The sequence below is a fragment of the Brachyhypopomus gauderio genome, chromosome 14 (assembly GCF_052324685.1).
Source record: "Brachyhypopomus gauderio isolate BG-103 chromosome 14, BGAUD_0.2, whole genome shotgun sequence".
NCBI classification, from domain to species: Eukaryota; Metazoa; Chordata; class Actinopteri; order Gymnotiformes; family Hypopomidae; genus Brachyhypopomus; species Brachyhypopomus gauderio.
In genome coordinates, this window is record NC_135224.1 from 14,457,548 (window position 1) to 14,484,140 (window position 26,593).

At 42.6% G+C, this 26,593-nt stretch overlaps 1 protein-coding gene across 3 annotated transcripts in view; it reads right to left on the reverse strand.

The window, feature by feature from the left end:
• Positions 1 to 2,690: 2,690 nt before the first annotated feature.
• The window catches only part of htr5ab (5-hydroxytryptamine (serotonin) receptor 5A, genome duplicate b), a 34,919-nt gene continuing 11,016 nt past the window's right edge, over positions 2,691 to 26,593 (reverse strand). Inside the window, exons 1-5 of one of the 3 annotated variants that reach the window (XM_076973047.1) lie at positions 24,357 to 24,822; positions 23,915 to 24,021; positions 19,300 to 19,336; positions 18,280 to 19,220; positions 2,691 to 3,050 (exon numbers count right to left, since the gene is read on the reverse strand). In XM_076973047.1, the coding sequence (XP_076829162.1) occupies positions 2,718 to 3,050; positions 18,280 to 18,987 (1,041 nt within the window). In that variant the 5' untranslated portion in view covers positions 18,988 to 19,220; positions 19,300 to 19,336; positions 23,915 to 24,021; positions 24,357 to 24,822 and the 3' untranslated portion in view covers positions 2,691 to 2,717. Of the gene's footprint in view, positions 3,051 to 18,279; positions 19,337 to 23,914; positions 24,022 to 24,356; positions 24,823 to 26,593 lie in introns of those variants that run through there. The other 2 variants (XM_076973045.1, XM_076973046.1) reach the window with 2 other exon arrangements.

The following is a 26,593-nucleotide window of genomic DNA, read 5'->3' on the forward strand; positions in this document are numbered from 1 at the left end:
ACAGGGTCTGTTAATTGTGTTTAGACTATGGAAGCAATAGTGATATGCACTGTGACAGTTGTGTTCTCAATTTATTAGTGCAGGGTGAAAAACATTTTGTTACAGTAATTCATATGATACGGGTGTCTGGCATTTTTCCAAGACCATTTCATTTTGAGGAGAACGTCCATGGTTTTGAAGTCGACGTTTCATTAGCCTCGCAGTGCATAAGGATTTGCAAAAACATGTTAGGCTTGGGAGAAATGTGTTGTAGCATTTAATAGAACAGATAATTATGATGGGCGCATCCTCACCCACATGCTGTACTGGATTCTGACCCTTGCTTCATTTATTAGCCTGCTCACATTCCACTGTGCACACGTGCGTTGCACGTGCTGTGATGGGATGCGGCTCTCTCAGCCATGCTCAGAATGACCTTCCTGCTCACGCGTGGCTGAACACCGAATGAAGTGCCTCTGGCGCCAGACCAATGGGAGACTTTGCCAATTGTCTGCGAACATCTGCTGAGTGAGGGAGGAGCGTCCATCGGGAGTCGATGTACAGCTACACTTGTGTTCTAGGTCTGTCCAGACTTGCTTTCTAGGTACATTCAGATATGCTTTTTGGGCACATCCAGGTCTCCTTTCTGGGCATATCCAGACCTGCTTTCTGCTCATGTCAAAGGGACTTTGAGAGAGAGAGAGAAAGAGGCAGAGAGAGAGAGAGAGAGAAGAGGCAGAGAGAGAGAGAGAGAGAGAGCTTTCACTTAGTGCCTAGTGTGTCTTCTCCATGGGAAGCAGAAGTTTTTTCGACAGAACAGACATCCAGAGAGCTTTGAAATTCTCGCCTTTTTGCAATTTCTCTTTTCTCGCTTTTATTTTGAAATGGAAAGCAGGGAGAGCGAGTGATAGCAGACAGCTCATAGCTCTGAATCACACGCCTACTCTAATGCTCCATGTCTCACTTCACCTCTCTCTCCGTCTGCTTCTCTCACTAATAGGAATTCTCTTGGAATCAAATCGGTCTTTCTCGCTCGATCACAAAGAGCCATTGTGTAGCAAATAACCTTCTCAGGTTCAACCAGTTGCTTGCTGTCTCACCCTGTCACTCGGCCCCTCTGTCCCTGGGTGTTCTGTTCTTTCTCTTCATGCAGATCGCACTCTTTCTCCACATCACTCACTCACTCTCTTCGTCCCACTCTACCTCTCATAGTATGACTGCACCTAAGTGCTACACGGAGTGCTGTCATGAACTAATGTATGTACTCACTCAACAGATGTTGAGTCCTAACACACTTGCACACACGCAAAGTCATGTGTCAGTTCTGTGACAATTATGTGGAAGAACAGATAAATAAATATATATTTTTTTCTTGACAGACACGACAACAGAGACGTGTGCTGTGTGGCCTTCTGCATTAAGCATGTAAAAGTGAAGGAACTGGTCTCAACAAGAGCATCACCACAGAGAATCACCATACCCTCAACACACAGATGTATGCACAGGGGGAGAAAAGCTTCCAGCGTCCTCCATGGATCAAAGTTAATGCAAATGGACCATAATTTCCATTCTTTGGTTGCGCTGTATAATCGTGTGGTGTGAAACATTCCACCACAGCGTCATGTCACACCACCACCAAGGAGCTGCGGGTGGGACGTGTTCTGTCCTGCTGCACAACGGTTTGTTTAATGTTTCGGCATTGTGCTTTTTTTAATTTAAAGAAAAAAAGGGAGCAGAAACAAAACAAAACACACAAAAAACGTGTTAATTAGTGTCTTAGCAGATCTTACAACGCGGAGTGGGGGAACAGTAGTTGTTTTTTCTCTCTCTACGAGAACACTGACAGGGTAGGAACACTGCTTTGAACCCTCAAGGCCCATAAAAAGAATTCAGCATGAATTTATATACAGCGCACAGGTGGCAAAAACAACGTTGTTTATGAAATCATAGAGAGTGGCTTTAATATCGATGCCTTGCTCAGTTCTATGGTTTGTTCACTAAGTTATGGATGCAAAGGGTGCTCAGAACAGGACGTGCATACCCCCAACCTGCAGCGCCCCGTGTGTGGCGGAAACTCCATTAACTTCTTCTGACTACAGAAAGTCCCCTGTGTGATGAACTCCATTACCTTCTCCTTACCGTGAACACACACATTTCACTCCCTTGCCAAGCAGAAACCAATAGCTCGTTAGAGCGTGAATGAAGTCCAGAGGAGGGCTAGTCAACACAAAAATATAAGACTGGGTTAGATTACTGGTTCTTACAAATTTCACCAAATTTTTTTTGTCAGCATCATCTTTTGTGGCATGGCTCCGTAATTCTTCTGTGGAAACCTAGGCTGCTGGCAAAAAAGAAAATATATTTAAATAGTGTTCACAACAGCAGTGCCATGTCTGTAATGAGTCTTATTCTCACAGTACTGTGTTCATTTCAAAAACATTAATTAAAGGATGCTGTCACATCCAGAGTCTTGACAGCAGTGAGGTTTTGACACAAATAGGGCACACGTGTCACTGGGGGGTTGGAGTCTCAATCAGCAGGGGCCGTCTCGCTGAGCCAGATCTATCAAGATCCACTCTGGTTACTTTCCTTCACCGTCAGAGGTTCTGGAAGCGAAGCACAGCTGTCTGTCTTCCTGCTCTCTTACTCTCATCTTCCATCAACCCCGACCCCCCCACCGTCTCCCCCACCCCCTCACTCCTACTCCCAAACCACAAGCTGTTGTCTTCCGCCACGCTTCAGCGCTGCCGGGAGAAGAGGTTCCGAAAAGCGCTGTTGTAGTTCTTGTTGAACGCCGTGTAGATGAGCGGGTTGAAGAAGGAGTTGGAGTAGCCGAGCCACAGGAAGACGCTCTTCCATGCCGGCGGGATGTCGCAGGAGCACAGCGGGATGATCAGCTCCGCCAGGAAGAACGGGATCCAGCACAGCACAAAGACCCCGATCAAGATGCCCACCATGAGCGCCGCCCGCCGCTCCTTCTGCTCCCGCCACGTCTCACCCTCTGCCTGGAAGGACACGCCCACCGGCCGCACGCCGAACGCCAGCTGTGGCTGCTGCCCGGCCTCCTTCACCTGTGGGGCGAGAGAAACGGCGAGTCACTGGGTGTGGGCTGAACGGGGTGTGGGCTGAACCGGCCGTGTGAACCGTCCATAGGCTGAACGGGGTGTTTTTTCGTGTGTGTGCTTTGACTTACTCAGTTAGTCTGGCCACAATGAAAAAAAGAAAAAATAAAAATTCTGGTGCGGGCTATTGGCTGTTCTCCAGAATGAAAAATGTCTTATTTTACTGTACATAAAAGACACAAAAGACCCAAATCTGCTAAATAACAATGTGCCTGCATCTCAGCTGTAAGTGCATTCTGTGTGTGTGCTTCACATCTCTCACTGATGGCTTCATCCCTCTCGCCTTGTTTGAACTTTTTGTTCACTTTGTTGTTTCATCTCTCCAAATATGCCTCTACATCTGACATTTTAGAACTGGTCTACGCACGTAAAGCTTCTGAGACTCATGTGCAGAGCGCCATGTTTTTTTGTTTTACATTTCTCACAAAAGGCTTCATAAGGGCTTCATAATGACACATTAATTTCTAAACATAATGGTCAAAATATTTCACACATTTCATGCCATGTTTAGTGCTATTTAAATTTTAACATTAAATTTTTTTTTTTTATCATTCCTTTTACATCACATTCATCTTGTACAAGCAAGGTCTGTTGAATCCTGCATCCCAAGCATTCCCAGAAAGTGTGAATTACACACCCCTCACAGGCCTAGATGAACTGTAGTCTTAGCCCTAGATAGCCATTAGCAAGTCCCTGATGCCCCTTTGGGCCGGTTGATGTCCACTGGAATGTGTGCATTAAGTTCTGACTTCATTCGCATTCGGGGAATTAACCCTTAACCCTGCTCTGCAGAAATTCTCCAGCAATAAACCTCAGTGTACCCCTTTGACTCTGGGGAGGCACAGCATGTCTTCGTTTGATTATGGAATGTGGAATGTGTTCTCACACCTCTGTTGGCCAGAGGCAAGCAGCATGAACAGTGAAGATGTTGCAGTCTTAGTAAAGGCTGAAATCGTGAGCTTACATGCACTCCTCCACAGTGGCTCCACTCTGTACGGTTAACGAGGGCAACAGCGTTTCGGACAAACACCAGCGGCTTCCTTTAGGAGACCCCAGAAACTGTTTGCAAATGATTTCCCGTGCCAAGAGTCTGCCTGACGTTACGGCTCTGGTTTGACCATTCTGTTGTTTAATGTTTTTCTGCCAACACAATTCATCTGTGGCTTTTGGAGACAGCTTTGGCTGACACTGAGCTAACAAACAAAATAAATGGAAAGAAAACTTTTCAGAAGGAACAGAGAAGCTTGCAGACTCCTTCCTGAACTGTGCAGTCTTCCACTTTGTCAAGGAGCAGCTTGTGTTTTCTACTAGATGATAAGATAACAAAAAGGTGCATGTGATTGTCACTGTTGATTACATCAACTGTCAAGGTACCAAAGTTTTCTTAAAAGTCTGGAATACTTTAATTTAAATTATGCTCTGATTTTAACAGGTTAAGATCATCTTTCTCACACACGTTAAGCTTTTTCACCCTATATCGGGTACCTGGAGCCTTTCAGATATAATAAAACACCTTTTTATCATATCAAATCATATTATCTTCATCACCCACATGTAACCCATGTTTCCTATGGGTAACAGAATGAATCCTGATGAAGTGGAGTAATAGAGAATATAATTAATCATAAACTTGATTTATTCTGGATTTATTCTGCAGATGCACTTTGATGGGCAAGAACAGTTTTAAAATAAAATATTAATCTATTATATAAAATTGATTTTTATAGATTTTTATTATAAAATAAAACTTGAATGCACCAAACATCAGCCAGCCAATTTTCTCAGAGGGTCCAGTGTGCAAAGTATCATCCAATGATGCCCATCTGAGAGAGGGTGGCGAACATTGTTTTGGTCTGTCGGTGTAGGTGTTTTCCTTTGAACTTTCTTCCAGAAAAAACTTCTTTCTGTGATAGAAGAGAGAAAGTGAGATTATCTAGGCTGAAGGTTCTCAGCTCATAATATTAAAAAGTTGAACATAAAACACTAGGAGTAAGTATTTCTAACCAGTGAAATAATTGCTAAAGAGCTGCCCACCGCTGATATATCTGAGTGAATAGAGGAAAATCAAAACACTTTCACTTACGTGAGCAGTCAAAATTTCCAGACTGGATGTCCCAGTAATCTTAAGGTGTAAAGAGAACTTCATGCCTAATTCTACCTAGAATGGTGTATATAAACACCAAAATGGATTTTATACCCTTATATAGATGTCTTGACCAAAATGGCCATGTAAGTTTTAATATAAACGTGTCAGTTTTTTTCTGTTGGATATGATTGAACTTTTCAAGAACACTCTTCACATCACTCAGCCGGTGCAGCCAGGCCGTTGCAGTGTAGGGTGTCGACATGGCGAGCTGAAACCTGTGATGGAGCATCCGAGTGAAATTTGAGTACACTTTTTTGTTTGAGTGAACTTTAAGATACCTTTTTGGATGTTTCTCAGTACTTTGTTGTTTTCCTCTTTTCTGTTCCTGCATTCACAGACTTGGCATCTGAGTGAAAACAGAACTGAACTCTGTTATTGATAAATGACACTTTAGGGAAAAGTAGAGGTTTCATACTGCTTTAAATACTAGAGACTTTCCAAAGGGAGATTTTATTTCATGTTAAAAGTATTTGCTCACCTTTCTTGACTCACACACGAGAGTAATATATATATATATATATATATATATATATATATTAGTTAAAGTTAACTTAAAGTTCAACTAATCACGAACTAAAATATGTACAAGTTGCTGCTTCTTTGAAATAGGAAGTCCAGTCCTAAATCCTGAATTAAACAACAGTCCCAGTGCTTACCTTTACCTCGCAATATAAATGGACCCTAAAGGGGAAAAAAGGAAAAAAATTACTTCAGTAATAACAATAACTGATAGATAAACAACAAAACAAGAGGAAAAATGAATACTTACCTGTGTGTTTGGTGATCAAGTAAACATTATTCATACTTCCTGGGAAAATGTTCTGTGTATTTGTTATGTTTTTCTTTGAAGAACATGAATTCATTCAACATTCTTTAATAGATTTCATAATTTACACACATCTGGTCCCATTTCTTTCAGGTGTGTTGCTCCGTGAGAGAGCCTAACTGGTGCATTGGTTATCCTACCAGTTACCCATAGTGTAATGGTCACACACTAGACCATCTTAATCTTGTGATCTGCCAATACAGAGCAGAAACAGGCAAAACTCAATATCCAATATACCCGTTTCGTAGCATGTCCAACACAGCTAATGCTGTGAAGGGAGTTGTTGTCCGTTTTACTAAATAATCTAATTCATCTGTATGACCTTCCAGTTTTTAGAATGGACTACTTGGGTTTTATGTTTCAATACTCAATACCTGGTGCTGCCGTCAGTGAAGTCATATTTACGTTCAGGGGATAATGGAAAGGTGGTCAGTGTATAGTGAAGTGATAGAGTGGGTGTAATGGTGGAATTACCTGTGTGTAATAGAATGGTCAGCAGAATGGCTTTGTGAAGCTGTGACTGGTAAAAGAAAGGGTTTTTTGTGCCGTGTGGGTGTGTGTGTGTGTGTGTGTGTGTGTGTGTGTGTGTGTGTCTGTGCGTGCGCATGTGCTTGTGTTAGTTTTTCCAGGAATGCTCTGCTGTCTCAGAATGAAAATTTCATAGCCTGCCTTAAGTTCTACAAAGACTGTACATGGTCTGCTTGTCACAAATACGTTAGCTTCTTCAAACACAGAAATCCCAGGTGTCCACCTCCATAGGCTGAGCTCAAGGCCGAAAATACAGTTCAGTGTCATTCATAGAACAAAAAGGGGACTCCCACTGACCTGTTAGGAACAGAGGAACCACCTCCAATATTGAATATGTTCTACAGGGTGTGTCAGGTGAGGGATACATGGGACACTTATTGTCAGAGCAACACTCTGGAACGGCCGTGATGCACGGATGAGCAGACCCTCCACTCTGGCAGCTGTGGAAAGCCTCCTGGTCCAAAATAATCTATCCACAGTGGATTTTGAGGGAAAGTAACTGAAGCTACAGTTGTCTGCACTTTGCCAATCACGTTCAAGGAGGAAGGCAGTTACTGGACGTACTGAAGTGCAGAACTAAGCCATATGGAACCAGACTGGCTGAGTTATTTCACTTACAGGAAAACACAGCCTGGCAGGCTTTCTGTCAAGCTAAAGAACGTACATACATATTGTGTATTGTAGATTCACCATCTACTCTTTAATAAACACCTTGTGCCTGTGCTCATGAGCCATTGTATTAAGCGCATGTATTGTCTAGGCTTATAAGAGCTTCCCTGTTTCCATCCCATTGATCACATTCCAGTTTGACACCCCATCATCACTGCTGGATATAGTAGTAACGGCTGTCTAGTGACTCTGACCTGGTCCCACCAGCCACGTTATTAGAAACTAGGTGCTTTGGATACTTATGACTGAATATATCACCACTGTGTCTTGCACATGCACACCAGCACAGTGTACACTGGAAGGCCGCCTACATGTCAGTGTCCCTGCTGGGAAGAAAATGGTGTACCACAAAATCCAAAGCCTTGAGCCAGCAGTAGTCCTGTGGTCAGACACTGACCGCTGAGCAACCGAGTTGACAGCAGTTAACACACTTTGCTGCGTAACAGTAATATTTGGACATGCGCAGTTTTATGTCTACAAGGTGACTCTACAGGTTTATAGTAATTGTATAATTACTAGAGTTGAATGTCAACTCTTTGTATGCCATAGATTTCAGAGAGAGAGGGTTTTGTCATGCTCAGTAGGACTGTCATAAACCCCCAAAGTCTGGTTCACTTTTCAAGTGCTTTAATAGTATGCTAACCACTTGCAATGCTCATGCTATAAACATATGCTAAACATACACACTGCTAACTGAAGCACACAATGCGCTCATGAAGTTGAAGAATGACATTAAAAACACTTCAATGCACACACAATCAATATATTACACAAGATTTTAAACGAAAACCACTAACCACTGCCTTATATATGCTCTGTATGTTCTAAATGCAAATCTCCTTATTTGCACACTACACAGCATGGGCACAATTATGGAATTTCATGTACTGGAAGGGCCGAAACAACTGCAGCTTTGACTTTAAGGGCCAAAAGAAAACCGTCAGTCCAGCACTCTTGGCTGTCCCGAAAGTGTGTCAGCATTTACAGGGGAGAGAGATAAACCCTCCCAGCGAACCCTTACAAAGGCATTATCTGGAGACCTCAGTTGTGGTAGATCTGGCCTTCCACGTGTCCACTTAAATCCTGTTTTGGATTTTGGGAAATACAGCATGATGGGACATGCACATTTGCATTTGTTAAGCCGATTTTAGCAAAGCAATGGACAGCAAATGGAACTCAGTTGCTCTACGTTTAATGCTACATATATATGCCAATTTATGCTTAAAAGCAGTGTCTTAGACTGTCACAAGGGAATTTGTGTGATATTGGGGAAAAGAAAATCGCTAATTAGCAAATGCTTGGATCCAACTACTTTGCAGAAGCTTCCAAGCTCTTTACAGCACACTACCATATCAAATGCTCAGTGTAAAGTATTAATGAGAGTGTTATCCTCTGAAATTTAAGAACGACAAAGAATTCACTAACTTATTAGTTTGGAGAAATCGATTAACCAACACTGGTGTGGGGCTACTACTAATATCAGTTTATTTTTTGTGGCTCTCGTCCACCACACACCCTTCTAAGTAATCAAGTAAACACAAAGTAGCATGCTGTCTGCATTCAGAACCAGGGACCGATCTTACTCATTAGTGAAGCTTAGCTCCAAAAGGTCAGTGTGATTTTCTGTCTTCTCTCCTGTCCCCACCGCTGACCCACCGGTCCCTTGCTCTTTGCTAGCTTTGATCACAGATGTCTGCTCTATGACAGGGCCAAATTAACATTTTTTAAAACATCTAACAAGCATATTGAAAGGGTTTACAGCCATATTGTGTTTGGCAAAGTGTGCACTAGAGCATTGCCAGGTTTGCTGGGTCACTTCCTCCCCAATTTGGTTCAGTTAAATTCTGCTCCATAAATTTAGGAAGCACTTTTGCCAATAGAAATTATCTCAGAGCAGCTTTACATAAACCAGCTATAGACTCCATATGAGCCACCCTCAGGTGCCAGTAATGACATCTAGTTCTTTCACATGGAGAAGTTTGTAACCCTGTTAAAACAAGCACCCTATAGCTGAGTCTGTGCATTGACCCCTCTCCCTCTTACCTACTGCGTTACGTAAATACAAGTAAAAGGACAAAGGGGACCCAGTTTTGTCAAGACAATCAAAATGCCAACACTGCCATATGTGGATATGATAGTGTAGATTTGTGGTTCAAGGTTTCTATGACAACAATATGTACAGCATATCTGTACTATACCTCTGCTTTACTTGTGTATCTCTAGCTAAATTTATACCACTTATCTGTGTAAATGTTCCAATAACATGTCTATTTATACTCTTCCAGGGCTCTTCAAAAGGATCTCATGGATATCTTATTGTCTAATTATATGCTTAGCTTCTTGACTAGTCTAATTACTCATTACCACATTAGAAAGAAAACCATTTGGGTACCAGAGCAAAATAAGAGAAATGAGAAAAAAAGAGACACAAATAGAAACAGTGGAGCTATGGAAATAGGGGAGAGAATTTAAAGGAGGGAAACGGGGAGAGAGAGAGAGAGAGAGAGAGAGAGAGAGAGAGGTGTTGATCTGGTGAACGGAATGATCGACTAATGGTACGTATGCATAAATTAACACCAACTCAGGTCTCTTCCTGCTGACAGTTAAAATGGAAGCAACGTGTGTACACGCAGACACACGGTTTCATTCTCCCTTACTCTCTGCGTCTCCCGTCTGCACTCTGAAACTTAAATCATATTTGTTCACCAGATGCGAGCAGATGTTTATTCATGTTAAAGGTCCTGTAATAAGTGCCTCCTTTCCTCAGCTACACTGGTCATATAATTTAATTGGTGCTTTACTGCAGTATTTTCAACAGAGCTATGAAACAGTGAGCCTTCCCTGAGAACAGAAGAAAGAAATGGCATCATGTATTCTCAGTGCAAACTTGAGGAAACTGTGACCACGTCCACATTTTTTAATTGCTCACTGGAATTTGAGTTGCATTTTTTACATGTTTTCTTCAGTTCTTCCATTTTCAGCCTGGCTGAATCAGTAGGCATTCTTTACAAATGCTTCGCCATCCATACATGGTTTCATCACAGATCCCATTTACAGTGGGTATTAAAGTGCAGAGGCCCTGAGCAGCAGGGCCGAGGGTGCTACACTAAGGACGTGTATTTAAATCTGTTGTCATTGAGTCACCTAAAGGAATCACTGTGGTTACGTCACAGGAAAGTGCAAATGTGCTCCCCTTTCTCAAAATGATCATTCAATACGAACAATACAAACACATCCGAGCACAATTTAACACCAGGTGCAAATGCACTACAGCAAAAAGATGACACTGAAATGGATATTTTGATCTAGTCAAACTAATGCTGGTGGGTATTTATTTATTTATTTTTATGTCTGAAGGAGACTTAGATAGACATTCATCTGGGTCTCCATTAATATCCATGTTTAAATAATTTAACAATTGGGTAGGCTGGTCCGCAGGCATAGCGTGGTATAGTGCAATAATTTACCAGTAGAAAATGATCCAATTTATGTCCTACTCCTTCTCCATCCCATCACTCTCATGTCCATCGCTGGAAACTGAAGCGTTGTCTTCATATGCCAACCTACTGTGTGCATTCATTCATGAAAGAAATATTAACATTTAATTTAGTGTCAGTTTAATTCCTGAAACAATGTGACATTTCAGCCTTTGTCTGTGCCAGTTGCAGCTTCAGCGAAAAGCTGTTTATTACTTTCAAACATTGTAATCAACCGCACGTGTCACATGGGCTTAAAGTTTTGAAAGGCTTCGTGGGCACACAATTGTCCATGGAAAGGTCCTTTCTGTTTTAGGAAATCCTTACAGTTTCCCTCATTGCCCGTATTTCTGCCAAGCTCTCCCACCGAGATGTGGAGTAATTGGCTCCAGCACCATTCATCAGGCAATCGTCACCTCCATGAAGAAAGAAGGAACCATCTGGACGTGTGACAAGCCGCAGACAGCGAAGTCTTTGCGGGTTCAACTCACCCATCTCGGAGCAGTGCCTCCATATGTTCCTTTATGGTGGCGCGCTGGAAAAGCTTGTGGCCGCTTCCTCAGTGGTCAATGGAGTCACGCTCGAGGTCAAGAGGAAAAAAACGTCAAGGGTTTCATTGTCTTCCTGTCCACACACAAGCATAATTGCTTGCTACAACATTCCCTCAGGGTCTCACACAACATACAAGATGGGGCCTGTGCTTACAGTTCACACAGTACAAGCAAACAAGGCAGTGCAGTATAAAAGCATTAAGCACAAGGACTGAACATAGCACAATTAAAAAGACTAATTAAACAACCAAGTGCAGGACAGTGCACTAAACTGCTGTACAATAAGTACATAAGATGTGAAACTAGAATAAATACGTACAGTAAAATAAACCGTGATAATGGAAGACAACGTGGGCAGACAGTGATACAAAAATCTGAGCATCAAAAATTCATACAGACTTGGAGTGATAAATATGAACAGAAAAAAAATCAGGGGAAAAGCAGTCATGTAATAACGTGCCTAGCATGAGGGGAGGACCGGAATGAAACCCTGTTTGATACGTATGGGTGCGGGCAGAGAGTGACACAGCTGGCTGAGCATCCTCACAGCTTGGGGGCAGAAGCTGTTGCGGAGTCTGATGGAGTCGCTTCCGCAAGAGGTTTAGGGAGGCAATGAATGCAGTATATGGGAGGATTGGGAGGTGTGGAGGGGTCATAACTATAATAGCCGCTTTATTCTCTATCGCGATTATCGTAGGTATCCTGAGTGGGAGACTTCAGAGAGAGACCCCAAGCGAGGGAGCCCAGCTGTGTTCTTAGCCAATTTCGCAGTTCGCTGCAGAGTCTTTTAGTCATTGTGGTTTTCACAACAGACAGCAATTTAGGACATTTTCCATGGTATCCCTGTAGATGGTAAAATGTGGCAATGATGCAGAGGATCGCTCTCCACCTCCTCTCCACGGTAAATTAAGACTGGTGTCTCAGGCTAGATATGCGGTGCTGAGGCCCAAACTAAGTCTGCAACATGTGCACAACAAAGAAGATCCTGACAACCTGAAGGTCCTGACAGCCTGGAGGTCCTGACAACCTGAAAGTTCGGACAGCCTGAAGGTCCTGACAACCTGAAGGTCCCGACAGCCTGAACATCCCGACAGCCTTCACTGAAGCACATTTGATGTGAAGTGGGATGAACTAAGCATGTGACCACGTGTGTTGTCAGGTTGTCAGGGTGGCTTGACTCTGGATAGGGCCCTCCTTACGTCAGCTGCTGACAAGCAGTGAGAGAGTGGACGTCTTCGAAGAGTCATTGTTCAGGCCGTCGAACTATGCAACAAAATCACTTCGGCACATCCCAGAGGAACATACCCCTCCTACAGGTGATATCTGTACAGGATATGGCCTTGAAGTCAGAAATGCACCATGATGGCCTTACCATTTTGAAAGCAACCATGGAGGTTCCAGGCATCTGTGCATTGTTGATGTGATGTGATAAGTAATAACTATGTAACAACCTTATGAAATATGATGATCTTAAGATCAAACAGATGGTTAGACTTGGAGGAATAAAGGACCCTTCTTCTGTTTGAGTGAAGTCATGTCATATGATGAAGCAGGTTGACTGTTCTGTATTGGAATACTTCACGTAGAGTGACATCAGACTTCACAAATGACAGCTTCTGCGGAGACTTTTTAATCCTGCTTTTTTCCTAATGCTCCAAAACAAGCCAGTATTCTTGTTTTGAGCAAGAAAGCCAAATATGCAAATGTGTCTTGATAGGTCAATAGTTCACAGTAAGCCATAAAAAGGTCCCAGAGGTTTACACTGGAGAAATGCTGCTTTTAATTCAGCAGCAGAGCTTTTGCTTTGTTCCGATAGCACCGTGGCTCTTCCTAATGATATTTTAAGACATCTTTAAGACAAGACAGCTTTTGCTATAGCCATTCCTCCAGCAGCTCTCATGGACTGCCTCTGTCAGTCAAAGATCTTTCCTTCAGCTCTGTTATGTCAGCGGGGTATGGTCGCTGAAGCAGTTGTCCACTCCGTTTCTCGTGATGAGCTGATGTCAGAATGGCATTTAGACGTGCCTTGGGTTTCTCCTCTGCAGGACGGCACGTCACCCTTCTGCTTTCTTCCAGTTCACCCTCTTTTTCTTTGCTTCTCCTTCTAGACCAATCATGCAACTGCCAGCAGGTAGACCTCATTTTTAATAATGACAGGCCTGAAAATCCACACACTATGAGAACACATGACCTTCAGTGCTGGAGTAAGTGCAACAGGATGGATTTTGCAGTGTGGAATAAAAAGCAAGAGAATTTCTGCTCCGAATAAACAGTAGAAGAACCAGTGGGACAATTGCTATTGAAATCCCTATTATAATATCGAAAGCTGCCAATAATGTGTTGCTAATTTTAAGAGCAGTTTTAAAGCTGGAAGGTCCATACCTTGTATTAAATTTGGGCTCAGATCAATCATATTTTGAAATGTTATTTTACAAGCAAGAACATAAATGTAATATGTATTATAATAATCAGAGTGCTCGATATTGGTATGCATATTATGGAATTTAGCACACAAGCAGGTATTCTAATTATAAATTACTGACACATGGTAACCCCCCATACATTTAAACTCATCTATTGTTTAAATTATTAATTAGCAGCAGACCCTATTCAAAACCCATTTTCCCTATGCCAAAAATTATTTAGAATTTCATTACTGTTACCAAGAAGCCCAATTAGTATTACCCCTAATACTAATTTTAGGCTATTGTAATTCACTGCAGTGTAAATCTTACACCAGCAAGTCAGACGTATTGCAATGCCAACTGAAACATAATACAGTCATTGGACCCTCTAAGTGCATTTTAGACACATTATATATGGTGTGCACTGGTTAGTTCCCACCAAAAGTAGTCAAACGAAAATCAGGGCCATGGGCACCATTAATGCTCAAGGGTGAATGAAGGGGAGTGAAGGGGAGTGAAGGAGAGTGAAGGGGAGTGAAGGGGGGATGGCGAGTGAAGGAGAGTGAAGGGGAGTGAAGGAGAGTGAAGGAGAGTGAAGGGGAGTGAAGGGGAGTGAAGGTGAGGAAAGGGAGTGAACTGGAGCCTACATTGTCCAAACCCACAGAAGTGCTACTGTAGCACAAATTATTGAAAAAAACTTTATGCTGGCTAATTTCAAGTTTTGATTCTTGCCATTAACTGGATAAAACTGGTTGGTCAGTGCTTCTTAAACACAAACATCCATCACACATTTTCTCAATAAAAAATCTTCTTAAAATATACAAAGACAACTCATTAAAAAACATTAAAATGCATCAATATACAGTAGGAATGTTGTGGTAAAATATTAACAGTCCAATGGCAGAAGGTCAAGTGCTATTATAGAACCAAGATGTTCTACATAAGATGCTCTGTAACCTTTTACCAGAAGGGAGCAGTATAAAAAGGTCCTGTGCTGGCTGAGAACTACTTGCATGAATTTTTAATACCTTCTTTTCTATTCTACTGATGTATATAGAGGCAATGGATGGGAGTTCACAACCTTCCCTAACCGATCACTCTCATATGCCGTTATATTACCATACCAGACACATATTGAAAAGGTCAACACACTTTCCACCACATCCCTGTAAAAGTGCAGCATACGGTCTCTAGTCGCACCAAATTTCCTGAGCTTATCTCAGCAAGACCACGGCATTATCCTCCCACCCAAGTGACTTATATCAGTAAGTCAACCCTCTCCACCCCTGACCAATAATGGTCAAAAGGTAAAAGGTGAACAGCAGGCCCATCTTTCTTTCCTGGAAACAACCACCTTTTCCTTTGTGTTATCAATGAGGTGTTAATTTTCCACCCTACTTCATTCCATTAAAACTTTGATCATGACCCTGTATGCTTTTTCGTCATCATTGGATATCATTCCCACTAATGTTGTGTCATCTGCAGATTTTACAACTTGACTAAATTCGAATTTGGAGTTTAACAAAGGACAGGAAACCCTTGGGGGCACCAGAGGAGTGAAAACCACACTGTTCATTTGAACAACATCAAACCAACAGCACAACAGACTGGTGGACACAGAGCCTTTGAAGCTCATCAGAGGTTTGAAGGTAATATTGTACTAAACGACAAAGCTCTAATCTAAAAATTGAGTTTGTGTGCGTGTTCCTGGTGCCTCCAAGCATGGTAAAACCGAGTGTAAACAGAGAGCTGCAGTATCCTTGGCAAACATATTAACCCATTACGCAAACATGACGCGTTCACATCCAAACAGGGTTTTATAAAGCACATCAGGAATGTTACACTTTGAGTTTCAAAAAAATTAACCATTCAGTTTGTGGCCATGAGACTACTGTTGATGGGAGTTTGTTTTAATTGCAGACCATTCTCAACACAAATGTGGTCCTGGCGAGACAGTAGCATGGTAGTAGGGGCTGGAAAAGCAGTTCTGTCTGTGTGCTTTGAGTGTTTATTACCCACAAATATCCGGCCATGATTATAAGAAGGAACTTGTTTCTTATAACATTGGTGGTGAGAGTTTCACATGCATTGCACTGGATAGATCATTTACAGAGTTGCTATTCTTACAGATTTTAAACACCAAGGTCTTGCGCATCAGTGTCACTCGCACCTGAGAGTGAACACCCTCTCCATTGTCCTGATGCCTAATCCCACTGTAGCACCCTCCAATTCGAGTATGTCTCACATTGCAGTGATTAAAGTGATGAACTCATGCAGTTTATTTGCAACATCATCAGTGACACATGCTCGGTCAAGTGACACCTGAACTCTCTTGGATTTCATTTACATTCCACTTCTGGTATTGTCTGAAGTTTCAATGTGTATGTTTTTTTCTGTTCTCTTAGTCTCCTGATTAGCCTTTGCAATACTGACACTGAAATTGGCTGCTGCATTGTCTTACAATCATGTTTTCTCGTGCAGGGTCTTAAAGGCTGAACACGTGTTCATTTAAGCCCAATTTAAGTGGAAATGTTTTATCAGACTTAATGGGAAACACATTGATTTCCAACCTCAGCCCTAGCAGATATTGTTCTGTCCTTCAATTGTGTGTGATAGTCATTTTGCAATTCATCTGTTCGCAGTTATCTATTGATGGCTAGAACATTGATTCTGTCACACTGAGTCTCACACATCCATGTCTGTCCTAAAAGCTCCTGTGAATCTTTGAAATTCAGCTTCCTGTTGCTTATTTTATTGCAATATTATAAATTATATTACAGATTATATACACATTATATTTTATAGGCACTGCTTTTTAACTAAAGTGAAAACTAAAGTGCACTGCACTTGCAATACACTTTGCAAAATCTCTTCACCACGATTATCAAAGCAGGCCAATAATCAGATGACACTGATGGAAATTAAAAAGGGGCAGTTTGTTTGGGAAATGATTCACAGTGCACAGAGCCACTCTAGAACAGATGATCCAATTATGACTGTGTATATATGTGTGTGTGTGTGTGTGTATATGAGAGAGAGAGAGAGAGAGAGAGAGAGAGAGAGAGAGAGAATGAATGAATTGTTCAACTTGTATAGCGCCTTTCTAGAACCCAAGGTCGCTTTACAATTTTTTTTTTTATACAGATACAACTCTTACACACCCAATCACACACCGGTGAGAAGCAGCAGCCAATTGCGCACAGCGTACTCTCAACCGGGATCCACAGCCCCCTGGGGGACTGAATGGGGTGCAGGAAGGGGAGAGAGGACAGACCCTAGTGACAGAGCACCATCCACCACTGGGCATACAAACACATTCATGCACACACACTCAGACAACTGCTTTTTTTTTAATGGACATGAAGAGACAGACACACAGTCAGGGAGAATTTGTCAGGGAATCAGGGAATGCCAATTTACCTAATGTTTTTGGACTGTGGGAGGAAACCGGAGACCCCGGAGGAAACCCACGCAGACACGGGGAGAACGTGGAAACTCCACTCAGATAGGGACTTGAACCCAAGACCCCAGTGCTGAGAGGCAAACGTGCTAACCACCAAGCCACCGTGTTGCCGTGTGAGAGAGAGAGAGAGAGAGAGAGAGAGAGAGAGAGAGAGAGAGAGAGAGAGAGGAGAGAGAGAGAGAGAGAGAGAGAGAGAGGAGAGAGAGAGAGAGAGAGAGAGAGAGAGAGAGAGAGAGAGAGAGAGGAGAGAGAGAGAGAGAGAGAGAGAGAGAGAGAGAGAGAGAGAGAGAGAGAGAGAGAGAGAGAGAGAGAGAGAGAGAGAGAGAGAGAGAGAGAGAGAGAGAGAGAAGATAATAATAAGTTGAGATTATCCACTGATAGATTTACTCTGGTGGGATTGATCTCTGCAGAGTTTACGTTTCTGCTGTCTATCAATTTACTTTCACTCATTTAAACTTGCTCGGTTGTGAATTTGTTTCCTAAACAAAGTGCCTGGGCCCCAACAATTGCTACACTTTGAAATTTTTCTTGCAAGATAAGAAATATAGTTTTTAAAAATGATATAAAAACTTTATTTTCAAGTACATATTTCATCTGTAACTATTCACAGTAAGGCCACATATAAAAAGTCTTAGCTGCTGTTCTTACAATTTACATCAAAGCCATCTCTACTATCGCAGTCTAACAGATCCAGATCATGACAAAAGACAGAGGACAGATGGAGAACCCAATGAAAAAAGCAATGTCATGTCATAAAAAGACTGCAGAATTCAAGTGAAAAAGTTGAACTAAGGATATGGGATCTGAGGGCTTGGATAGAACCCATTGCCAGACCTTTTCCCATTACCTGGATTGGAGTTTAACAGTGTTAAACAGCCACTAAAAATATACATGCCATCTTTATGTCTTTCAGCCTAGCCAATTGATTCCTAGACCAGGTAAGATTTAATTGGAATATAACCTTTTAAGTTTTTAGAACTGCTTTTCCACTGCTTGCTTACTCTCATTCGTGAATGTGATAGATAATATATGATTTGACATTAGCAGTTGAATTAGCCAGAAGAAAACAGACTCCATGGGTATTTGTTTCTTTAACTGTGACCTGTAGTCTTACCTCAATAACCTCTGCCATGGGCATGATGGTGTTAGTCTTGCGGGATCCAATGCGAAACTTTGCAGCCTTGTAGATCTTCCAGTAGACGAACAGAACGACACACAGGGGCAGGTAGAAGGCGCCAAATGTGGAGAAGACGGTGTAGGAAGGTTCCTGGCTCACCTGGCAGGTGAGGCTCTCCTCCGAGTACGTCTCCCCCCAGCCGAAGAGTGGCGAGAGGGAGATGATGGCGGAGAGTAGCCAGGTGAGGGCAATCATCACGTTGGATATCCTCTTGCGCGTCTTGAGCGTGTACTCCAGGTGGCGCGTGATGGACCAGTAGCGGTCGAGCGCGATGGCCGTCACGTTCCAAATGCTGGCCGTGCAGCACAGCACGTCGCAGGAGATCCACACCTGGCACAGGGCGCGGCCCAGGATCCAGCGGCGGCCGTACAGCTCTCGCACCAGGCTGAGCGGCATCACCAGCCCGGCCACCATCACGTCCGAGATGGCCATGGAGGCCACCAGGTTGTGGGGGACGCGGTGAAAGGTACGCACCCTCAGGATGGTCACGAGCACCAGAAGGTTCCATGCGAACGTGGCCACCACCAGCATGGCCAAAAGTGTCAGGGTGAGTACGCTGAACACGGAGAAAGGACGGTAGAGGTTTCCGGACTCTGGCCCGCCGCTAAAGTTGGACGATAGAGCAGAAAGGTTCAACTGGGCCATGCTGATGACCCAGGGCCACGACACAAAAATCCCACTCCTTTTGGTGGCTGAGCACTGGATTACTTGGTGCACTTTCTGTCAGGCGTGGAAGTTTTTCTCAGGCTTGATCACAGAGTTCTGTAAAGATCTCTGCTAGGGTCAACACCCTGGGGATGTTTTGGCTGAGATGTCTGTGCTACCACGCTGCCGTTGGCTGCCAATTGTGATCTGCTGCAGCTCCTGTGCCTGTCCAGCTGATTAAACACTGCTATTACATTACTGCTGGGCATGAAGCAGGAGACACCTGCAGCCTTCATGTATTTTGCAGTTCACCTGTGGACGCCAATGAGCGGATGCAACTGGCTCAGTCCTGTAAAAAAAAAAAAAGGAAAGAACACATGAGAAAAACAAACAAATATCTCGAACTCCTACCTCTCTAACAGCACAGATAAAAAAAATTTAAATGTCACTGTGACCCCTAAGCTAATCCGTGCTTGTATCTTTGCCAAGAAAGCCATCTTCATGAATTATGAAATTTATGTCTCCAGCAAGCGTGCACCCTCTTGCCCACATGCCAGTGATACTCATATGCCAAAGCTTCACTCCATTTTCAGCATTTTGCATTGGTAGTGAGAGAGTGAGACAGAAAATGAGACACAGAGAGAGAGAAGTTAGCCATCATCTCCGCACTCTCTCACTCTCTCCTCCTGGCACTCAGTCTGGTCTTTCACTTTCATGGGCAGATATCAAGATACGGGGCCACCTTGAGGCATCTGCCTGCTCTGCCTAAAGGGAACCTCAGATACCCCAGGCCGCCCTGCAGTAAGCCAGCGGTTCCTCGTGGACCTCCATTAGAAGGATGGAGAAGGACGGAGCAAAGCGACGCCACATTTGTTTCGAATGCTGCAATTACGGGCCGAGCAGATCCAGACGAACCTTGCAGTAGTGTGCAAACGTGTGGGAGGGAGCGAACGCATGCTACCAACAAGAGTGAAGTGCTATTTATGGAACGGCACATGCTGCAACGAGGTTTCAGGCTTCACTTCAACAGACAAACGGGAACTTATCCTGAATGGTAAGGAGGCCATGCATACACTACACTACAGCATCACTCCCCGGCCGCTGCTGAAATCTTGTGCTGTTTGAAGAAATTACAAATGAGCCGTAAAAGCTTTTACATTCATGACTTTGTGGCAGAAGAATTACAGTTCAATTATGCCATCACATTTCACTGAATAATGAGCTCTAAGAGCACTTTGCTACCTTTAGGCCTTTGCAGAGGTTCGTGGTGTCTTTGCCTTTCTGCTAACCTCCTGCCTGGCACTTTGTTATGATCTAATCACTCTTTGCACCAGACAATTACACTCCCCTTTGCTGTGTATTATTCACTTAAGTACCAACAGAAAAGACCTCAAGCCGTCACATGAACAAGTATGAAGGACATGCTCTGTGATCATCTTTTATTACTTCAGTCTTTTGTGTTAAATAACTTCACTTGTTATGTATTAAAGACCCAATAAATTCTGCAGTGTCTCTGACAGGTAAAGACCTCCAGTCTGACCAATAATGTTACCTGTAAAAAGTATATTTCTAAGTATTCATCACACTGATTCAGTTACCATAACCTTAAGACTTCAATCACATCACAAAAATGAATGCTTTTTTAAATGTCGGAATTGCCCTTAAACTTGTTAACAGGCTTCTGTCATCACAGCTAGATTGAGTGAGGACTGATATTTTGGAACTCCCAGGATTGACAGGAGCTGGTATGCAGTCCACAAAAGTCATTTACTTTTTGACTAGACCATTTTCTCCACAGATTAAAATGGTAACGTCTCGACCTGTGAAAGCTAATGTTGCAACCAACAAGCATGCCAGTGGCGATTCAGTGGGAAAAACATCAAGACATTAAAATTATTGCCTGCTTACACAGAATACACAGTGTGGCAAACAGAATACTGACAAGGGTTATACCAGCAAAGTGATGACAAGAAAGATCTCGTGGCCTTTTATCCACCAAGTGGTGCATTTTCTCTTTGCGTCGAGTGCGCCGTCATGCTAGGAAACATGTTTGAATGTTTTGGTTGTCAAGGCTCAGATGACTGTCGCATTGTAATTCGTCACACTGAGAATGGGACCATGAGTGAAAAATAGCAAGCCCCCTGGTTCAGGATTAATGGGTGTCTGATTACCCATGGTGTATCTCATCAGCAGGTACCCACTCTACCGGATGCCTGCCCCGTCTGAGGTTAGGGGGCGAAGGATGAGGCCCTGTGCCTGCTGCTGAACAGACTCATTACCACAGTGCCAGTGCACTGGCTTCAAGGAACTGGCAGAGACTTAACAAGGTCTTCTGTAATCAATCACAAAATCCATTCTCTATCGCTCACACTTCTATTTCAGATTTATTCCTCTGCACCTGCTTCCTCTTTTACCAAATATCTTCTTCACCACCTGTCTAGCTTTGTATTGTTCCTCTCTATTCTCTTTCTCACTTGTTATCCATTTTCATTCGCAGGTCTTTCATTACTTTGGGCCCTGAGCTGTGAGACAGGACAGGTCCAAACACACACTCAGTAGTTAACAAACCACATGGGAGGTTTTACTTTGGCAGTGTGTTACTAACGAGTTTCAACAGCTGCCCTTGGGCACATTCAGTTCAGCACTGGATGCACTGTCATACACTGTAACATGTCGCCTTATTGCCAGGGGGCTGATGGGAAATGTGGTTCTGTGTGTGTGTGTGTGTGTGTGTGTGTGTGTGTGTGCGTAAGTGTTTTTTTACAGAAAAAAATAGAACCACAAAAAATAATACAGCATAGAAAAAGCTTTTCTTCCTAATTGTAAATTGGCTTCTTTTGAAGAAACTATGATTTTAAAACTCAATTGGAAAAGAAATCAGCATCAGAACACATCTCAACTCAACTGATAATCGAAAGTCCAAAGTGTCACAACACTAGGTTGTTTACACTTGAAGTCCGGTGGCCAAAGAATATCACAGAAGGACCATCTGAAAGAGAAATGTCTGGAATATGGAAGGGACAGAATCTGTACAGATGGCACACAACTGTGTATCAGTGAATCAGAATTCACCAACACATGGGTTTACACACAAACTGGAATCACTCATTACAAGACTGCTGGAGAGTAACAGTGTCAGTGCAGTTTTTGCTTCTCTCTTATATTGTCATCTTTATAATACGTCTTACACACACACACACACACACACACACACACACACACACACACACACACGGAAAGAGAGTGAGAACATGAATTTCATTTAAAATCATTATGTGTCGGTGTCATGCCCCTTTAATTCTATGTATGCCCCCATCACTTCAACTGAACAATTAATAAGCTCCTTGGGGTAATCACCTAGGCCAATTAACTTCTTAAACACTCAACCCCCTCTTCCACCACTCCTCTACCAAACACCATCTAAAATGTTGAATCTAAAAGATTTCCAGAGATACAAACTACTCACTATCACCACAACTGTCAATATTTACACTTTTAGGAAGAATGTAGTTGATTTACACTGGTTAAACAGGCTTAACTATATTATGTGGTGAGCATAGAAACTACACTGCCATCATTAATTGATATTTTGATCAATGTTCTAATAGCTCTTACTGGCAGAAATTAACCGTGTATTTAATTTTGTAGAGTTGCAGTTATGCAGTGGGTGCACCACCAAAGATGAATGAACTTCATGAACTACAGCTTACCACAAATACATAAATACAGAGAAGAGAACCATGATAACAAATAAACAATGAACTGCCTCGTTATTACAGCAGTCATGTTAGGGCCCCACTACACCAGTCAGAAGCAGCTCTTGTAAGGCCAGACGGCAGGGAGCGCCAGGCCACATTACTGCAGATAAACTCTGCATTATCCTTCTGTATTACTGATATAAATTAATCAAATTAAATCTAGCAATTAAATGGAATAGAATACTGTCCTGCATGCAAGTTATTGCTTGAAATATTTCAACATCAAGGTTCGCGGCGTCAGCCTGAAAAGATTTTAAAAATTGGAAAAAGAATGAAAATGATATACATGGATTCTCAGCGATGCGTCAGTTACTCATTAAACTATTCAACTTCATTCTAACGTATCAACATATAAAGGTTACAACCATGATGGAATTTCAAACTATAAACGATGCGAAGAAACAAGCCAGTGAGAGAAAACATATAATGAATTAGTTGGATGTGATAAAACAGTTCTTGTACGCAGCTGGGAAAATCAGCTCATCATCTCTCCGGAGACACGGCAGGCAACGCTGTGTTGGAAAGAACCTTTTGTACATTCATTAAAACTCTTCCGCTTCCCAATCACCTCTGATTACACGCTCACCAGTGTCACATTCTGTGAACTTAAGTCGTGACTCCCGCTGGGCAAAGTTAGAACTAATCGATTAATTTTTATACGGAGCAGTGGTTGGCAAGAATGAACGAACAACATTAGAAACGTGTTACCAGTATTCGCGTTCTTAGAATAAATTATTCCACCGCATAATTGTGAAAAGTGAGTAAGACGCGAACGTACGAGAAGTTCCTCTCTACATTAAAACAATTAATCCGATTCAGTTGTGAACTTCGATATCTTTGACAGTTTAATTAACGCAGAATGTGGTCTAGGTTGATATCAAATCTTGCATTGACAGATTTCGCATTCAAGTTACAATAACTGCAGTATGTGCTAGTGGAGCGATAAGCAGTCACAAAAGGCGAGCGGCAGTGCAAATAACTAAACGCAGTTGCTATAGAATCAGTTGGTATTTCTCAATCTTAAGGGTAAGATGCATCGCATCGGACACGAGTCCTCTGTAGCTTGTCACAAATGAGCTATGGAAGCCTACAAGCACTCTTTTCACCTCCACGTTTTATTTTGGTATATTTGGGTTGCCCATCACACAAGAAAATCTAGCATCGCTTACCCGTCATCACATCGAAGAGTCGCAACATGCTGGAAGAGTGGAGACAGCTTCACGCTTTCCTCCTCAGGAAGATCTACTCTGCACCGGCTGCGATCACCTGTAACGCACTAAAAACACTGTACTTGAGACACGGCTACAACATTGCATGTGGATTCAACCAAAAAGAAATAGAGGGGTGGCTTCTGTTGTTAATATAGGGGGAAAAGTGCAGTTAATGTTAATTCGTCGTTTGGAAACCACTGTGGATTAAAACTACAGGTTATCCGTGTTGTAATAGAGCGCATTTTAGGCGTGAAGTCCAAACTTGTTGGGGGTTTCCGCTCCCTTTATGGCACGAAGCAGTCGTGCGTGAAAAGCGTGGCTGTGACAGGGGTACTGACCACAGGTTCAAAATATTTCTCGTCTCCTGTGTTCCTCATTTGTATCAAATACGGCCTCTTACCCGTAATTGAATTATGTCCGCAGCAGTTCTCATTTGTATTTTCCTTGCAAGTACAGCGTGTGGATAGTAATTAAGTTTTCCCTAGAGTGTGGATACCGTTGGGAGTGACATGCGTGCGTATGGAAATGGGTCGACAAATAAAAATCTCAGTGGTGACGCGCTTAATTAAATTGATGGCATTCATAATTCATTACTAAAACTGCACACTCGACAACCCATCATGATGGATTAAATAGAAAAGGCGTCTACCTTAATTATCTTAAAATGAAATAAAATGTATTGCAATTTCCTTATAAACAAATCGACAAAGGCTCGGTTACAGATATGGATGAAGCCTTTTATTGGACTAATTTGCAGGGCAAAAGATGCGTCAACAAAGAATCCTCTAACCAGGCGATGGGAAACTGGCCCTAACGGTTTGTCGTAGAGACAGTTAATATAAAATGCTAATAGCTACTTTAAGCAAACATATAATGCAAAAGAGTGTTATGCAATGCACCCCCCCCCCTACACACACACACACACACACACACACACACACACACACACACACACAATTTTCCTGACAAACACTGCAGGTTACTCACCTGCAGTCTGACAGATTGAAGCAGCAAGCCTGTTATTATGTAGAACCTCCAGAAGTTTCTCTGATCATTTTGCCTGTAACTCTGCGGTAAAAACTATGGTGTAAAAACTAACCTGTTGGATGCTGGGGGCCCGATGAAATATTCTAAACTAAGAACACCCCAGAAACCCGAGTAGCATATATACCTTCATACACCTTCACATACATAGGAGACAATATTTTACCCTCATACGTTTGACTTTGAAAAGGACAACTAGTGCATGATCACAGTTACCGACGTATCAAGACAAGTAGCAATGCCCTTTTCTGCCTGTGTATATGATCTTTATAAAGATAATATAAACTTACCAATCAACCAAAAGAGAAGAATAGCAGGAAATATGTATTAATATTACAAGTTAAAATATTAATATAGCTAGGAAACAGCTAATTAGTTCATCCAAGGAACAAACAATATTTAGTAATTACTGAGTGTAAAGTAAATTACTGAGTGAGTAACTGAATATGTGAGTGAATGAGTGAGGGTTGAGTGAGTGAGTGAGGTTTGAGTGAGTGAGGGCTGAGTGAGTGAGTAAGTGAGTGAGGGTTGAGTGAGTCAGTAAGTGAGTGAGGGCTGAGTGAGTAAGTGAGTGAGGGTTGAGTGAGTCAGTAAGTGAGTGAGGGTTGAGTGAGTGAGTAAGTGAGTGAGGGTTGAGTGAGTGAGTGAGGTTTGAGTGAGTGAGGGCTGAGTGAGTGAGTAAGTGAGTGAGGGTTGAGTGAGTCAGTAAGTGAGTGAGGGCTGAGTGAGTGAGTAAGTGAGTGAGGGTTGAGTGAGTGAGTGAGGGCTGAGTGAGTGAGTAAGTGAGTGAGGGTTGAGTGAGTCAGTAAGTGAGTGAGGGCTGAGTGAGTGAGTAAGTGAGTGAGTGTTGAGTGAATGAGTGACGCCTCAGTGAGTGAGTGAGTGAGGGCATTTTTCAAGCACATAGTAAAGTGAACCACAGCTGGCCTGCATTAGAGAAACACACATACTTCTCCCACACTAAGTCTGCTCCATGGTAATGGCCTAGTCTCAGAAGCCCAGAATCTGGGAAAATTCTGAGAGTAAAGCCACTTCTTCAGGGAGCCACAAAACTGCAACTCTTCACCTCACATGTGTAAACAGGCCCATATAGCCAGACATACACTGGTGCCTCATGCCTATCTTCAGGCACAGTAAGTGCCCCCCATGCAGATGTAAAGTAGCTGGTTAATTTCTGTACTCCTGAGACTGTTCAAACACTAAGCTGTGTGGTGCTAGGACCCTCCTCATCTGGAGTCTGTCCAGTGCAAAGCAGATGGAGCAGAATTATTGCTGCTGTCTTGTTGCCGTTTCCAATACATTACCCCAGGAACCTTGAGATCATGGAGAACCCCACTGGCCTAAAAGAGACTGTGATGAACAATGTACAATGGGAATGCATTACTGATACTGTGTGTGGCTTAAATTCTATCATAAATACTGCTATGTCAAAAACTTGGAATGTACTGCAAGTCTACATGTCACAGATGATTTACAGTAGAACACTTTTAAGATCCAAGGCCAATCTTCTCAAAGTAGATAACACAAGTGTCAGAACTGTGAATTTTTGTGAAACTTGTGATATATTCCTGTCAACAACCAGATTCCTGTCAG